At 38.0% G+C, this 18,292-nt stretch overlaps 1 protein-coding gene across 1 annotated transcript; it reads left to right on the top strand.

Moving 5' to 3' along the window:
• Positions 1-9,120: 9,120 nt before the first annotated feature.
• ciarta (circadian associated repressor of transcription a) lies at positions 9,121-17,415 on the top strand. Its single transcript, XM_052092840.1, has 6 exons — positions 9,121-9,305; positions 11,965-12,305; positions 12,561-12,636; positions 12,746-12,824; positions 12,950-13,109; positions 15,207-17,415. Exons 2-6 carry the CDS (start codon positions 11,967-11,969, stop codon positions 15,675-15,677), a joined length of 1,125 nt encoding a protein of 374 aa, XP_051948800.1. The 5' UTR covers positions 9,121-9,305; positions 11,965-11,966; the 3' UTR covers positions 15,678-17,415.
• The last annotated feature ends 877 nt before the right edge of the window (positions 17,416-18,292 follow it).

Here is an 18,292-nt window from a genome sequence, read left to right as displayed (position 1 = left end):
GTCCTTCATTTGGAATGGAAAGCTTCCCATGTTACATTTCAATAAGTGTCATAGGCCGGTTGACTAAGGTGGGCTAAGCCTACCCAAGACCTTGTTTTATTATTATGCATTCGGTCTCAGACATTTAGCTCATTGATCGCTTCCGCCTGAGAGAGCCCTTCCCTGGTTTGGAACAGAAAGTCCTTTCCTCTATTTTACTATTACAAAGCCTTTCTATTAAACTAATTGGAGTTAAGTCGCACCCCGTTATCTTGCATCTGCATGCATTATGGACAAAAGTGTCCAGATTAAATGTTGCCTCGAGCATATGGATAAACCCAACGTCGTGTATTGGTGAGTCCCCTTCCTGCTGGTCAGAGTGGATTGTGAGGGGTGCTAATACGTTCGGTGACCTATATGAGAGTGGTGGGTTGAGATCATTTGAAAATTTGGTCCAATATTTCAGGATCCCTAGATCTCAGTTCTTCAGGTACTTAGAGCTGTGCCACCTGCTTTGTACTATTTTTGGGAGTAGCATACATCCCCCTAAAAGGGCAGATAATCTAGAAGTAGAGCTGGGTATCGAGTCTGACCGAATTGCCTCTAAACAATCGAGTATCAAAAAATGTCTTGTCGTTCGGTACCAAATTCCGATACCTAAGGGGTTAATCTCGTCAACGTCAGTGATAAGCATGAGCATGCTAGATGTGCCCAAATCTAAAAGTGCCTGTGATTGTGGTTTAGGCATCAAGGAAAAGCATTAGTTTACTCTGGCTGTAGTGTGTATACGTCCCAAACCCCATAGATGGAAAAGAATGGAAAAGATCAAAAGTGTGGCTACATTTCACACAGGCTCGATGCCAACAGTGCACTTTGCAATATTTGCAACAAGATAATTGTTGCCAAGACCGACAACACGACAAATATGATGAAGCACTTGACAGTGCACAGAATAAACTTAAGAGCAGAAAGTTGCTCCGTCTTCGACTGCAAGAAGAGCGAGCCGGTGCATTCAACCTCTCAGCGTCCTCCTGCCACAGAGCTTCCTTCCGCCTGGAAGCGGAGGAATGCCCGCCGACCACGAGGGGAGAAGGGGCTCCTAACCGACCGCCTGGAGTGGTCAGGGCCACTGCCAGGGGCGGAGGAGTCCCCTACCAGATGCTGAAACGCACCGGGGTCTGAAACCGCCGACCGTGAGCGGGGAGGGGTTCGCTGCCGACCGCCTGGAGTGGGAGAGGGGGGTACTACACTCTTACAGGAAGTGCCACCCCCCCCCCCCCCTATTTTATTTATTTCTGTCTCCCTCCCTTTGTCCCCTCCTTCATCAAGGTAGACGGGGATGACCTGCCGGCAGACAGGGTGGAAGGCACGCCCCTCCTTAGGGAAAGGGGGAAGGGTTTAATTTATATAACTGATTCCGTATTTTATGTTGTGTTTATTTTGTTTATGGAATCAATAAAAATGTTTATAACAAAACAACAAATAAACATCTATCTGGAGACAGCTTCTGTCCTCCCACTGCTGTTCTGAATTATGACTGACTGAACAGTCATGGCTTCCCCAGCCGGAGGCGATTGCATACCAAATCTGACCAGACAGCTTAAAATTAAATTCATTATTGTAGGCTTGCCGTAGTGAATCGGGGTTAGACAAAGACAGGGTTTTGTACAAAGATTTTTCATATACTCACTTCATAGTGGATTTTTGTTAATTGTAACAAAATAAATCATACGTGGTACAGCTTTAAAGCTTTTTATTGTTGATATTTGCAAAAACAATAATCTTGAAATATATTAAAAGGTTGATTCCTCTGCCCTCATTGCTGACAATATTTGGTTATTCCAACTTCTCGACAATTGGTTTGACTGTAATGATAAGTACCATAGTAATGGTGCTATCCACCTCTTTCCCGAACGCTGAAGTGTTCCACAATTTGACTGTTGTCAATTTCCGGTCTTTTCATTCGCATCGGCGTATATTCTTAGCAGGTAATGTAATGTTTAAGGTATTACGTTTGCAAAAATAAAATAAAAAACATGCCGATACTTCACAGAGTTGAGGTGATTGTTTTTTTTACAGACATGAATAGATGACACGAAGCGATGTCGATATCATTAATTGTTCTGAGTTATGACAGTCAACAACTGCCCAAGTTGAGCCTGACATGAATTTTTACTCGAAGTAACACTTAAATTGTTGTTGTTCTCCTCTGGATTGCTCGTTTTGTCCGTTTTTACTTGGCGTCTCGAGATGTAATGCCTAGTGGTTGCTCAGGAAAACTATGAATATTTGGTTGCAAGGCATCTCCATGTCCACGGTTAAGTTAAGAGGTACAGCAAATTACCTGTTCTCCTGTTATTTCAGCTATAAAGTTTTAACATTTTATTACCAGAAATGTTTTAATTATTATAAAATAAAGATTATAAATTGAAACTAAATTAAGATTACTTCTGCTCACATTTAAGATAAACATACCCTTCTGAAAGTCCTGTGTCAGATAATTCTTCTATCTGTGAGTAAATGTATACACTTAAGTCACCAGACTGAGAAAATTGGAGCTGTTAAATATTTCTTAACTTATGTAAAAAGATGTTACACATACAGTGGCAAAAAATGTGAACCTTTTGTAATTACCTGCATTTATGTATAAATTTGCCTTCAAATCTGGTTTGATCTTCATCTAAGTTACAATAATGAACAAAATCAATCTGTTTTAACTATTAACACACAAATTTTTGTATCTATTGTACATATTGTATACATCATTCAAACATTCACAGTGTAGGCTGGAAAATGTATGTGAACCTCTAGGCTAATGGCATCAACAAAAGCTAATTAGAGACAGGAGTTGGCAAACCTGGCATCCAATTAATGAAACAAGATTGGAGGTGTGGGTTAGAGCTACTTTGACATATAAAACACACTAAAACATTTTGAGTTTGCTATTCACAAGAAGCGTCTGATGACGTGGACCATGTCTTGCATAAAAGATCTCAGAAGACATCCGATCAAAAAGTTTTGCTTTGCATAAAGCTGGAAAGTGTTACAAAGTTATCTCTAAGAGCTTAGAGATTCATCTTTCCACAGTTAGGCATATTGTCTATAAATTGAGACGATTTCATACTGTGGCTACTCTCCCTAGAAGTGGCCGTCCAGCCAAGATGACTCAAAGGGCACACCGCAGAATGCTCAATGATGTAAAAAAAAAAAAAGAAAAGAACCATAGAGTGACAGCTAAAGACTTGAAGGAATTGTTGGAACTGGTTATTATCTCTATTCATGAGTCCACTATTTGGAAAACATTAAACAGGCATAGTGTTCGTGGCAGGACATCACAAAAGATGCTTCTGCTTTCCAACAAAAACAGTGCTGCCCGCCTGAAGTTTGCCAAAGACCACCATGACACTCCACAGCGCCACTGAGAAATGTTTTGTGGACTGATTAAACGAAGGTTTATTTTTTTAGAAGAACATGCAACACTTCCTATGGTGTAAAAAGGGCACCGCATGAAAACATTATCCCAACGGTGAAGGGGCCTGGACCGTTCAGGGCCTGGACCGCTTGCCATCATCGAGGAGAAAAAAATGATTTTATCAAGATATCCTACAGGATAATGCCAGGGTGGCTGTGTGCAAGCTGAAAATCACTAGACAGTAGGACAATGACCCTAAAAATCGAAGTAATTCTGCTACAGAATGGCTTAAAAAGTCACACCCAATATGTCAGAGCCCAGACCTTAACCCGCTAGAGATGCTTTGGAATGACCTCAAGAGAGCATTTCCCATCAGACATCCTAAGAACATAAATGAGCTGAAGCAGGAAGAATGGTCCAAAATTCCTTCTGAACGATGTGCAGGTCTGATCCGCAGCTACCGGAAATGCTTGGTTGGGGTTATTCAGTACCGCCGCTTCCTATATCCATATTACGTAGTTTGCGTATGGCACCAACACCCTAGGGGGGCACAATTTACCAGCGGCTACCCTGAGGTCATTGCTACCAAAAGAGGATCGACCAGTTGTTAAATTCAAGGGTTCACTTACTTTTTCCACAGCACTGTGAATGTTTAATGGGATGTGTTCAATAAAGACATGAAATAATATAATTTTTTGTGTGTTGTTAGCACATTATGTTTGTCTATACTATTCTATGAGATCACATTTTATGACCAATTAATGCAGCTAATTCCAAAGGTTTCACATACTTTTTCTTGCCACTGTAGGTTAAGACATTTGTGATGGTTCCTCTGTCAGAAAAGCAGATAAACTGCAGTTGGTTTTATAAAGTTATGCTTGAAATTAAGTCAAACCAGCAAAAAAATTAGATAATAAAAAGAAAAAAATTAGACATGCCAATGCTATTGATAATACAAAGTTTGGTTTCTTGACAAATAACTCTGGGGCTAACACAGCAGCTTAGTGAAGCCATTTATTCACTCTATAGAGCCTTTTATTAAGAGTCAGAATTTTTCAACCCACAGCTCTGTTTTTTTCCCCCATTGGTAAATCACAAAGATCCCAAGTGCACAGCCTCATTGTATGTAAACCGGGGGGATGGGCTGTTCTCTGAGGGGTTATTGAGTTCAGTATATAGTCGAGTATGGAGCCTATATTTCCTGTGGAATTACTTTAAAGTCAGTTGTACCAATGTGAAAGAATGTACAATTGAAATCTACTTTCATGTAGATTTTCTAAGTTCATGTAATTCTATTGAGTGAATGACAAAGACTAATTGTATTTGTGCAATAGAGGTTTTATTAAGATAATTCTTATCGAAAACCCAATTTTTTGACATATGCACACTACTTTACATAAATGTTCATGCACACAAGTACTTAACAGCCTAATAGCAATATAACCTCTGCTAGCATAAAATGCTCTCATGACACCATTATTTCATCATTAAATTGTTCTCTTTAAAGGTAAACAATAATAATTTTTTAAGAGAATCATTGATTGGGAAATGTTTATAATTACAGTACACTCATATGCTAAATAAGGGGTTGTACTCAAATGGTTTTCTGTTGCTGTTCTTCTGGCTTCTTTAATGATGTATGCATGGGGGATGGTCTGCTCTCTCCAGGGTTGTTGGGTTTACACTATAATCGTGGATGGGGCAAGTGCTTCAGTAGTAAAGCTGTAAGGCTTAGTATTAGGTGAATGTCAGCAATAAACTATGACAGTTTGACCTGACCAATGCAAGCAAATCAATCAGATATGGATGATATTGTGCTGTGGACAAGGCAAGCCAGCGTTAAATTAGCAATGCAATACACAACCTTCCACTGGAATTGTGATGTCAGGTCGATATCCTGTAGTTCCTGGTTTTAGTGGCAAAGAATGGTGATGCTCTTAGTGTGTATGGGTGTGGGAGTGGTCTTGAGATTGTAGGGTATGCTCAATGCATGACCTATATTCTGCCTGATTTGAGATTGTTGACTGAAGGCTGTTCTACAAGTCAAAATCTTTAAACGAATTACATAGTTTAAAGTTTAAACCAAGTCTGAGTTTGGAATGGTGTTAATATGGTAGTTTCAATATAGGCCATTTCAGATTCAACCTATGTCAAGTGTGCTTGTAAGTTGTAAATACAAACCTTTAAACCATTCCAGTCTGTGGAGGCTGGAACTTTCTTTCCCCACATGTAAAAGAAATGTTACCTCTGTGACAGTCTTCTTTAGACTCAAACTCTTAGTGGACAGAATAACATTTTAATTAAGAGGTAGATACTATCAACAGTAATTCTGTAATTTAATACTATAGATTCTCTAGATTCTAAATGTAATGGTGGTATGGTCTTATTTGAGTGCAAAATGAAGACATACATGACCAAACTAATCCTTCTTACATTTACATTTATGCATTTGGCAGACGCTTTTATCCAAAGCGACTTACCATGCACTTATTACAGGGACAATCCCCCTGGAGCAACCTGGAACCTTACTCAAGGACACAATGGTGGTGGCTGTGGGGATCGAACCAGCGACCTACTGATTACCAGTTTACCAGTTATGTACTTTAGACCACTACACCACCACCATTCTTCATTTCATATAGTAGGTCTTCAGTGGTGCCTGCACTTACATGGACATTGTTGTTGGTTCATTATTAACGGTGTTGGGTAAGTTACTAAAAAAGTAATTAATTAACGATTTCTAATTACTTCTCTAAATCATACTTAATCAAAAAGTAATCAAACTAATAATTACTTTATTTTAAATTTACTTTCGAAAACACATTTCACAGTTGTTTTTCCACTCAACAAATTCTAAATAACGTCTACATAACGTCTCTACACCTCTTTCAGCTGTCACAAAAATGCAAACAGGTGTACATATGAACATAATTTACATTTTAAATGTATTCTACATAAGTAGTATTATTTATTTATTTTATAATTTTTTTTCTCCTCTTTTGTCCCCAATTTGGAATGCTCAATTCCCAATGTGCTCTAAATCCTCGTCGTGGCGTAGTGACTCGACTCAATCAGGGTGGCGGAGGTCGAAACTCAGTTGCCTCCGCATCTGAGACCTTCAATCCGCGCATCTTGTCACGTGGCTTGTTTAGCCCATTACCGCATAGACATAGCGCGTGTGGAGGCTTCGTGCTATTCTCCGTGGCATCCACACACAACGTACCATGCGCCCCACCTAGAGCGAGAACCACATTATAGCAACCACAAGGAGGTTACCCCATGTGACTCCATCCTCCCTAGCAACCAGGCCAATTTGGTTGCTTAGGAGACCTGGCTGGGTTCACTCAGCACGCCCTGGATTCAAACTCACAACTCCAGGTGTGGTAGTCAGCATCTTTATCGCTGAGCTACCCTGCAGGCCACCATAAATATTATTATTTTATTTTTTTAATGTTTTTTCTCCCCAATCTGGAATGCCCAATTCCCAATGTCCTCTAAGTCCTCATGGTGGTGCAGTAACTCGTCTTTACTCGCTGAGCCACCCAGACCCCCCTCCATTAATTGTATTATTAAGAAATGTGTAGAACAAGTATGCTTAAAAGTAATTAACTTCACTGAAAGTCAGTTATTGTAATCTAATAACAATTAAATGTAATGCATTACAAAACTCCTTTATTTACTTTTTTAATATGAACATAAAAATGAATTAGTAATCAGATTACATCCAACACTGATTATTAATTAATCTGCCATAGGCAGACTTCTCATTTTCCAAATACTTATTTTTACTGTCCTTTTGGTTATAATAACCATGTAACAAGCCAAGCCCAGAAAACAAAGAGCACATGTTTCATTTGGACAATATTGCCCAGTACTTTTTCTGACAGCAGGGAGCAGTCATAAACTCATTTGCTTTGAGTGAAACTCAGCCAATAGCTCTTGTTGTCCTTAGTTGACCTTTTTTTATTTTACTTTATTTTATTTTTTGTGAGTTACTAATCATAGTAACTAACTAGAAAATAAAAGTTTAGCAAGACAAAAAGATAGATCTGCCAAGATCCAGCCCTGTACTAGTCAGATTTGTGCAAAGCCAGACTAAAAGACTTAATAATGTGACTGTAGCACGGCTACATCCAGCATGTACGGTATATCAATTGGACCATAACTAACCTCTGAGTTGTGCGCATGCATGCTCCGAAAGACAGGGAACATGTGATATGTTTTTAAGCAGTTGTATTTGATGTCATTTCCTCAAATATTTGATTGCACATTGTGTCACTTAAGTGACAGATAAAAACAGTTAGAAACGTTGAAGCTCGATTATATAACTGTGCATGTAAACTTACTGAGTGACTTAAATGATCCGGTTGCAGCATTTTTTTTAATTGACAGCTCAATCGAGGGGAAGATTATTAGTGAATATTGACAAAGAGTTTGAACTGTTCCTGCTATCAAATAGCTTTAGAAGAACTGGGATATAGCCCAGATATCATATAGACTAATTTTATGATAATTGTTTTAGCCCCTCCCCCATTTCAAAGTTTAAAGGAATAGTTCACCCCAAAATTCTCTCATCATTTACCCTCATGCCATTGCAGATGTTTAAGATTTTTTAGAAGAATATCTCAGCTCTGTAGATCCATATAATGCAAGTTAATGGTAACCAAAAATGTTAACTTTTGGATTACTTTCAACCTAATTCTATTTTATTCACATGCATTTGAGAATGTTCATTTATTTTAAGTGCATAAAACAGCAGCATTACGAAACTTAATGACTTATCAACAGCAACAATGCCAAAAACAAACTTAATGAAAGTGGAGATTTATAGTAAAATACTTAATTAAAATACTTATAGTAAAATACTTACTTAATTATTGATCTGTTTCTCACCCACACCTATCATATCTCTTCTGAGGATATGGATTTAACCACTGGAGTCATATGGATTACTTTTATTCTGCCTTTTATGTGCTTTTTGGACCTTCAAAGCCACCATTCACTTAGCTACAGAGCTGAGATATTCTTCTAAAAATCTTTGTTTGTGTTCTGCAGAAGAAAGTAATTCTCATCTGGAATGGCATGTTGGTGAGTAAATGATGAGAGAATTTGCATTTTTGGGTGAACAATCCCTTGTTACAATGAACTGTAATTATATGGAGAAGACCTTCAAGAAGATTCTCCAAAATACATATTTTTTTGTTCCATTGAAGAAGGTCATACAGGGTTTTGAAACTACCTTTTGGGCGACTTGAGTTTTGTTTTAACTCCTAAAACTCAGCAGCTAAACTACCTCATGTGACGTTTCTAAGGTAATTTGATCTGATTTTATACTTCAACGTTTCATCTGTTTGTTTAAATGAACTGAAGTCATGTTTACAGTAAGGCAATACATGTAAACTCAGTATGTTCTAAACAAACTGTCCCGTCTTGTGTACAATCTCCTAGAGTTAAACAAAGCACCTTGCGCAAAACGTGTTCCAGTTTATTCTATCAGACGACTGTAGTAGCAGCCTTTCCACACGAGTGCCACGTGCGAAGAAGGGGGCACGGAAACCCATGTCTGTAGCCAATCACGGCGCAGAGGGTTCGGGCTTTGTCCCATTTCTCGACCAATCGGCGACACGGTCTTTATCTTTTAGCCAATGGGCGCCCAGTCTGGTATGGCTTCTGTTCAGCACGTGCAGCAATTCACGTGTTGATCCTCGCTGTCTAGTGACGTAAGTGAAAAAAGGAAAAGTATAGGAGTGCGAGAATGTTCTCGTTTCAATAGTCCATACGAACTAGACGTCGTCGGTACATAATCTTATTTAGCAATAAAGTATATGCAACTACTTTTGAGAATACTAACAGCACATCAGGTCCTGCGAGTGTTGTTGAAACCAGTCTGTTTGTTGTGGTATCGAACATCAAGGTAAGGGAATATTTTTTTATTTTGAATTGAATTTTTGTGTCCGGTGTTTTTGTTGTTTCCATGTAAACATGCGCAAGATTGTATTTTTGACCGTTACGCCGCGTCTCGCGCAGTAGCGCCACATTTTTTGTTAAAAAGAACCAACCGTACGTCATAATTTCAATAAAACAATTTTTTTCGAAATGCGGAAAAAAATACGTTTTCACTGCTACGTGACAATTGTGTCCAGAGGCTCCAGGGTTTCCACGTGTTCTGGAAAATTTAAAATTTTGCAATGCAGTTTTTCAATCATGGAAATTTAGAAAAACACTTAAATGTCCCCGAATTTTTTGGTGTGTTTTGGTTTGACTGTGTTGCTAGCAAGATCTTCGTTACATGTACAAAAACATGGCAACAGTCGAGACTCGTAATAGGAGTCAAATACACAAACTGCCGGCGGCTGCGGATTGCGAAACAACAACAACAACATTAAGGTTCAGGGCGTTTACACTCTCGTGATTGATTACAGCAGCAGACAACCGTGTGCTTGGCAATCGGGGTCCAACCGAGGCAGATTGCGTTCTTGGCTACAGCAGTGCATACACACTGAGAAGGGTCATTCCTGAAACTTGGTATACATAAACAAACTGAATGACCCGGTACATGTACCAACTGAATGAGAGGGGCATGTTGTTAGTTTACTTCAGCATTGGCAAGTGAGTCTACCTTCTTCATCATGGAGAGATATGTTTATTCACGTTGAGGGGCTTTCACATGACTTGCGTCAGCACCGCCAAATACATTGAAGTCTGTGAAGTGACGCGTCAGCGCAACCTCGGCTCCAGCTTTACATCAAAGTGTTTTTCGCATACGTTTTTGCCTCACAAATGATGTCTTTTAGAGTACAAATATTTTAAAATTGTTCAAATTTATGAAGATATATTGAATGACTTATAATGTATTTTAATTAATTATTTCCTTATCGTTTCCAAGTATCCAGAGACACCAGTTATAGAACTGCAGTAATTACATTCACCCAAAAAAATAAATAAATGCTACTACGTAAACATAAACAAGTCCTCTTTTTATCTTCTGCAATCAAAGCATTAGACCTTTTTCACACTCCAGGGTTTGGAACATGGAAATAAAAGTTTGCAGGTTTATTGTGCACGCCTCTCGCTTTCTTGCTTGGCAAGATTGTAAATTTGGCCTTAATACCTCGGGATGTGAATTCATTTTCAATAATTCAACAATCGGAGTCAGCTGGGGGCCTGGATACCTCAGCCAGTAAAGACGCTGACTACCAGACCTGGAGTCACAAGTTTGAATCCAGGGGTATTGAGTGAATCCAGTCAGGCTTCCTAAGCAACAAATTGGCCCGGTTGCTAGGGTGGATAGTGTCATGTTGGGTTAACCTCTTCGTGGTCGCTATAATGTGGTTCTCGTTCTCAGTGGGGCACGTTGTGAGTTGTACGTGGATGCCGCAGAGAATAGCGCGAGCCTCCACGCGTGCTAGGTCTCCGCGGTAACGTGCTCAACAAGCCACGTGATAAGATGTGTGGATCTGACATTCGTCCTCCACCAACCGAATTGAGGCAAGTCACTACGCCACCACATGGTCTTTAAGCACATTGGGAATTGGGCATGACAAATTGGGGAAGAAAAGGGTAGAAAATCTTCAAAAAACTAAACCGCAAACAATCGGAGTCAGCTTATACCACGGTTACCACATGCAGTATGCAGAAAACACAGAATCTAGTCCTAAAAATGGCATTAGCAATATAACGCAGAATGTCATTGAATATGACACATTTTAATAAAACTAAAAGTTTGAATGTGCAATTAATCAAATTGAAATTGTGATATAGCTTTAGTGGATAATTCAATAAAAAAAAAGGCTCTGATTTAATTGAATAAATAATCCGCAAGAGATGCATGCTTCAAAATGAATGTGTAGAGCTGACCGTTCGTACACTAAAAATACCTCCTCATGATCGTCATGCACGCTCTTGTGTGTGAGTTGACAGAGTTATTAGATAACAGCTTTACAGGGATTAATAATCACACTGGTCCATGGAGCAAACTGCTTATCTGGAGGTGAGAAACTATCATAAAATAAACACAAAAACGGCAAAATAAAAGAATGGACGCATGTGATTTTGCTTAAATATTACACTGGTTAGGCGCATAAAATGTCCTGGAAAGTTGTGCTTTGAGAAGAGTAGGAACCCTGAAGCTCACCAAAACATTTTTTTTTTTTTTAGCTGTTATTGACATATTCTTGTTTGAATATCTAATATTGTCAATTCTCAGCTGTTATGTTCTGTCAGTTATATTTCACATTGTTCATTGTTCTGGATAATTTATTATAGTTTATGAACGTGTTGATGCTTGCTTATGACAATCAGTCATGATGTCATGTAGTTTTTATGTTGTTGCATAACGTTCATTCTAAGACTGTTTCATACAGTTAAGTTTCTTGTTTAAATTAATTAACACAGTCAACACCCATAGAAAGCATTGTCTTTAAGTTTTACTGCATTGTCTGTCTGTCTGAAAGGGGCCCCCAAAGTGAGGGCAAAATATGAATACTTATCAGCTGCTTTGTTTTTCCCTTGATAGAAATCACTTGCTACAATCAATTAATTTCAGCCAATCTCTTTCCTTTGGCGTATCCTAGGAATGCTGTCAGCAGGGAGCCCTTCCGAATGGAAAGTGCAAGATTCCCTCTCGTCCACGCACAGCCACTTATACAGCGAGAGCGACCAGACAGAGGATGAATCTGAGGTCTTATCACCTGAGAGTGAGGCTTCAAGCAGTGTGCCTGATCCAAAGTCATGTTTCTTGGCTAGTGGGAACAGCCAAATTTCAGAATCACCTCTAAAATGTGAGAACCAAAGGAGCGTTAGAGATGAGAATGGCCACACAGGAAGTTTCTCAACATCTCTAGGCTACTCTGGCCAGACTTTAGCACCAGCTCAAAGAATTCCTACAGAGGGAGACTTCAGGTTTGCACACAAAGTAAGTCTAGTTTGAAAGTTTCTTCACTCCTTTCTGAAATTGTTTCAAGGCATTCTGCTACTCAGAATTTTGCAATGTGCTTGCAGCAATAGAGTGCAATCTTGGGGTTTCAGCAATAAAAGTCCCATTTTGGACAGTCACTATTGCAATCTAATTGCTGTTTATGTGCCAAAAATTAGCCTATTGTGATTTTTATATGGCTTTTTTCTATGACCATTATGTTGGTAAATGGACACTAATGAGCATCTCTTACAGTGTTCAGAACTGCAGCGGTATATCAGGCCTCTACTGGAGCTGTTGAGTGGATTGAAAACGGGTCGATATGACAAAGGTGAGGTTTCTGTATAAATGGAATTATAAATTATTATTTTATTACACATTAAATGTCACCTGCTGTATTTTGCATTTGTTTTATTCCTTCATTTGCATTTTATGGACAGGTTTGAATACATTCCAACAGAGTGTTGCCGTGGAAAGACTGCGGAAGATTCTGGGTGTTTTACAGAAACCTGAACTTGGGTATTTAATCTTATTCTATTGAACTTCAAAGATGGATACTTTTCTACCTATTGTTTCCAATACATATGATGTCTTTAGTAAATCATATTTCTCATTAAAACTCTTTTTCTACTGTACCTTATTAGGGAGAAGTATATGGGCACTCTTTTGCAGTTGGAGATGATGTTAAAGGTTTGGTTTCCTCGTATAATGCCGCCTCATTGCAATGCTACACCTTCACTCCACAATCCTACAGCCAGTATGCCACCACGCTGGAATCAAGACCAGTTGCATATCCCTGTAAAGGTAAGAGACACTTTTCAAAAGGTAGAACATTCAAGATGAGCAAAATATTTCATTTAAATGCCAGAGTTTCTCTAAAAAAATGTGCTTCGTATTTTATTTTCTGAGACTAGTGTTTGTGTTTAAGATATTGTTTTTCAATGTTAAAGGAGTAGTTCACTCAAAAATAAAAATTCTGTCATAATTTACTAAACCTCAAGTCTGTCCAAAGCCATATGACTTTCTTGCATATGCAGAAATGTTGTAGACCGTCTTTTCAATACAAAGGAAGAAGGGCTGGGCGATAAGGCAAAAAAACCAAATCTCTATTTTTTAAAAACTTAAGGATGATTTTTGATTCGATTTCTCTACATTTAAAGGTATATTTCAAAAAAGTAACAAACACATAATTCAAATAACATGTTCCTTATTAGAATGCAACGTTAGAAAAATGACGTTTTTTTTCATTATAGAAAACAAAGGTGTGTAACTTAAGTGAAAATAAGTGCAACACACAGAAAGTTGTCAACAGCGTAAAAATTAAATAAAATCGAATTTATTTAAAATAACACTGATGTTCAGAAATAATAGTATAAAAAAAATACCTAAAAGCCAATTTAGGTATTATTTCTTATCTAAATCAAGTCCATCTAGAAAGTTGACTAGAAATCAATATCTAGAAATAGTCATGTTTATCTAGAAAGTATTTTTAGTATATCAGTCAATTTGTATGTATAACCATAAACACCTTCAGATATCAGAAAAATGTCAGTGTAGTTGGAAAAAAAGCTAGAAGCAAAAAGCTCAGTTTAATATAATGTCATTCAAGACTGTGAGTATGCGGCGCCATCTAGCGGTACATTCTGAGCAGAGCAGCAAATTGAAATAATATCACTGTTTGTCAAAATGATTGCTTCGCTTCCTAAATGTTGGCTCAGGTGGTAGAGCGGGTTGTCCAATAATCGCAGAGTAGGCGGTTGGATTCCTGGTCCACAGGACTCCACGTGCCGAACTGTACCAAAGTAGCTCCCAATGGCAGGACTCCACATGCTGAAGTGTCCTTGGGCAAGACACTGAACCCCAAGTAGCTCCCAATGGCAGGCTTGCGCCTTGCATGTCAGCTCTGCTGTCATTGGTGTGTGAATGTGTGTTTGAATGGGTGAATTAGATGCAGTGTAAAGCACTTTGAATACCGCTAAGGTTAAAAATGTGCTATATATGCACAGAACAAAGCAATAATATAAAGCTATATACAAAGCAATAATATAAAGCTATATAAGTGCAGACAATTTACTTTATTATAAACACATACATTTATTTTGATCTCTCAGAAAATGTAGCTTAGTGCTTCATGACTACAACTAACACAGAACATGCATGATAGACGAAGTCTACCTACAATCACACTGTACAGTCGAACTGGAAGTATTACCGGCTTTTATATCGGTCTCCACGTTAAACTATGTTCCGCTGGAGCGTGCAGCCGTGCATATTTCCACACATGTTCTGCTTATCAGATTGGGGGCGGCATCAGGCCAAGTGCTGTGAACATTTGTTTTTCATTTTTATATCAGCCATTGGTGGATTGACAGTGTATCCAACTACAGCGTCTGCTATTATTTTATGCAATTCCAGGATTCAAAACAAATTGTATTGTCAAAAACGTAAATACGAATTAATCGCGGGAAAAAAAACACCCAGCTCTAAATGGAAGTGGAAAGTGCCTCATTCTAATGCTTAAAATGGACAATTGACTCATCATATTCAGATTCTTCTTAATGCATAAAATAGGTCTTGGTGAAAAACGACCTGAAATTAAGTCATTTTTCAGAGAAAACCTTGACGTTAATTGTGCATTCAGTAGTGCATGGGAAAAGCTTGTTTACAGTGACCTGCATGTTCATGTGAGAACTTGTGCTGTTTTAGTGCTAAACAATGTTCTCACATATGATGCAGAAAGGACACACGTCACCTTCAAATCACCACCATGTTTGTTTAGCAACATCCCCTCCAGTTTATTTAATAATTGTTTTTGTCTTTTTGAACATTGAAATATTCAAATTGAATATTTTGGTCACTGAATTTCTGCTCTAAATTGTATCATATAATATTTTCTTGCAGAAACGCAGACTAAGCTGGTCCGACTCAGACTCGCAAGGTTCTCCAAACTGTAAACGCGTTCAAGATGAGGCTCAAGGACAGAGTCCTACTGAAACCAACTCATCGTTCAGTAGCTCAGAAACAACATGTTGTGAACTTGAAGATGATGGTACAATCTGTACAATTAAAAAAGAAATGACATCTGAACTTGAAGAAAACTGCAATCTTCTTTTAAAGCACAAGACCGTGATCCCTATCGCTGCAACAAGAAGGCAACCTCCACTTGTAATACCATATTCAGCCACAGATGGCAGCAGCTTTGGCATGCAGGACTGTGTGGTATCTTCCACAACTCCTATTTCTGACCCACCAGCAGACATGGGGATGAGTGGGAAAAATGTTGTATGTACCATTGCAAATGAATCTGTGGAAAGAGATGGGCAAAAACGAGTGCACAGTAAATCGTTTACCACAGAGCTGTTAAACACATAGCATTAGATTTGCTTGTCCAAACCATATTTTGAAGCAGACAGTTCTCCAGCCTGTTGATAATGGGAATTTCTATGCACTGAATAATTAATGTCTCTTTTATTGATCAGACTTTCCATTCTGCCGCATATATGTACAGCACATAATTAATCATATGTACAAAATAACACATGTTGAAAAATAATATTTGTCTGTTAAAAAGTTTAACAAATTGGATTGTTCACCCCAAAATGAAAATGTTGTCATTTACTCACCCTAATGTTGTTTTAAACTTATGTCTATATTTGGTGGGACACGTTAGGAGGAATGTTAGCCTTTACATCTTTTTCCTATACATTGAAAGTGAATGGTGACTGAAGCTGTCATTCTACATAACATTTCCTTTTGTGTTCCTCCAAAGCAAGAAAGACATATGGGTTCGTTACATTAGGGTAAGTAAATGATGGCAGAATTAAAATTTTTACATTTATGCATTTGGCATTTTAGGTCCATTCAAGTCTTAAAAGGCCACAAATGTGTTTTAAAATTCTGTGTTGACAGTCTGAGCTGTGAAGCCAGACCAAGGAACATGCACAGCTATCAAATGTGCTACTGCACTGCCTTTCTATGACAGAGGCTGCAACAATATCATATATATTATGAACATTCAATCAGGACACAAGAAATCAGCTGAAATATTTTCTGGTAAAATGTCCAGAAGCATTACAGTGCTGTGACCACAATATACCTTAATGTCCTTTGACTTGAAGTAACACAGAATAAATGGGAAATACGTTTTATATATATAGACACACACACACACAGGATTATATTTTATAGGCAGTTTTATTTAGTGGATCATTACTTGAAGACAGAGTTCACATAAGCAGCCTTAAAATGACCTTTCAGAGAGTCGTTAGAGGATCATTGACTTTGGTCTGTTATCATAGCTCAATGTTGTCTATTTATTAAGAGACTAAGGGTAATCTCAGTAACATCAAAAGTTGTGATAAGTGGCTGTATTGTGAAATGTTATTATATAATACAGAGAGCAAACGGTCATTATTGAAAATGCTCTTGCCAAAAACTATTTGCACATTTATATTGTATTGCTTCCATGTTATGATGGTTAACGTTCTAGGTTTTTATTGTAGGAAATTGCACATTTGGTTCCTTTTACTCACTCTAAGAAAACAGTAATTAATTTATTTAGAAATGATGGCCTTTTGGGAATTCAAGCATTGTGACCATTGACCATTAATGGCAGGTATGTGGAGTGTCACACACTGTAAGGGGAAAAGACGTTTTATTTACCTATTTGTAGAATTCTGTTTTACATTCAAAAATTGAGAAAGTTTCATGAAGAACCTGCACGAACGACAAGATGTTGACCGAGACGTGTAGTGAAGTCGTTGGCAGCTGTGTGAATATTGGCCTACATATACTTGTTTGAATTTGAGATGTATTGATTGTTTGAATCTCATAAAAGAAATTGTCCTAAGAGGGAAAAGATATGAAATCACACTTAAGAATGCTTCATATTAAGGTAGTATTTTGCAGGATATAGTTTGCACCTTTTTTCTTCTCCTAAAAGTCAGCCAGTCTAGTTTTAATCCTCTGTTCTTGTGTTCATCTTAATCAAACCCTTTTTCACTTTCATAGTTTGTTTGCTCTTATTGTATCAAAGTTGTTTTCACGGTTACTGAAATGTTTTTCAACGTGTTCTACTTTTTGATATCATTAAATGTTTCCAAGTTTCTTATGTTCTGCATAGCCCTCTCTTTCTCTGACCTTTTGGACTTCAAATATGCCATTGTAAGCTATTTTGTTTTTTAAATTGTGTTAAAAAACCTTTAGGCTACATCACCTGCCAGCAGGCGAATTTCCGACATGTATGATTGTAATAGGAAATTTTAAATCAGAAATATTCATAAGGAAAGCAAAACTTGGTTGATCTGAGAAACCGTAATCCAACACTAAACCTAACCTTAACAAATTAGCAAAATAGCGCTTTACTCTTAAATATGAATAAGTCTTCCCTGCCATTAAAGACTGCTTATCCCACTCATTCTAGTTATCTATGAGTGACTCCTCTGAATGTCTCTATCAAGCCTTGTTGTTTTTGAGCAAATGCATAAGTGTCATTGTAAGAGAGACTACCAAGTAGTAGTGTACTGTAGTCTACAGTGCATTCAAAAAGTATTCAGACCCTTTCTTTATTCACATTTTGTTATGTTACAGCCTTATGCTAAAATGCTTTAAATGATCACTTTTTTCACATCAATCTACACTCCATACTCCATAATGACAAAAAAATTATTTTTGATAACTGCTAATTTAATAAAAAGAATAAACTGAAATATCACATTGACGTAAGTATTCAGACCATTTGCTATGACACTCAGGTGCATCCCATTTCTCTGGATCATCTTTGAGATGTTTCTACACTTTGATTGGAGACAACCCGTGGCAAATTCAATTGATTGGACATGATTTGGAAAGGCACACACATGTCTGTATAAGGTCTCACAGCTGTAAATGCTTATCAGAGCAAAAACCAAGCCATGAGGTCAAAGGAACTGCCTGCAGAGCTCAGAGACAGGATTGTGTCGAGGCACAGATCTGGGGAATGCTGCAAA

The sequence above is a fragment of the Xyrauchen texanus genome, chromosome 26, assembly GCF_025860055.1.
Source record: "Xyrauchen texanus isolate HMW12.3.18 chromosome 26, RBS_HiC_50CHRs, whole genome shotgun sequence".
Lineage (NCBI taxonomy): Eukaryota > Metazoa > Chordata > Actinopteri > Cypriniformes > Catostomidae > Xyrauchen > Xyrauchen texanus.
The sequence above is the reverse complement of the archived record's forward strand: the minus strand, read 5'-3'. Positions and strand labels throughout refer to the sequence as shown.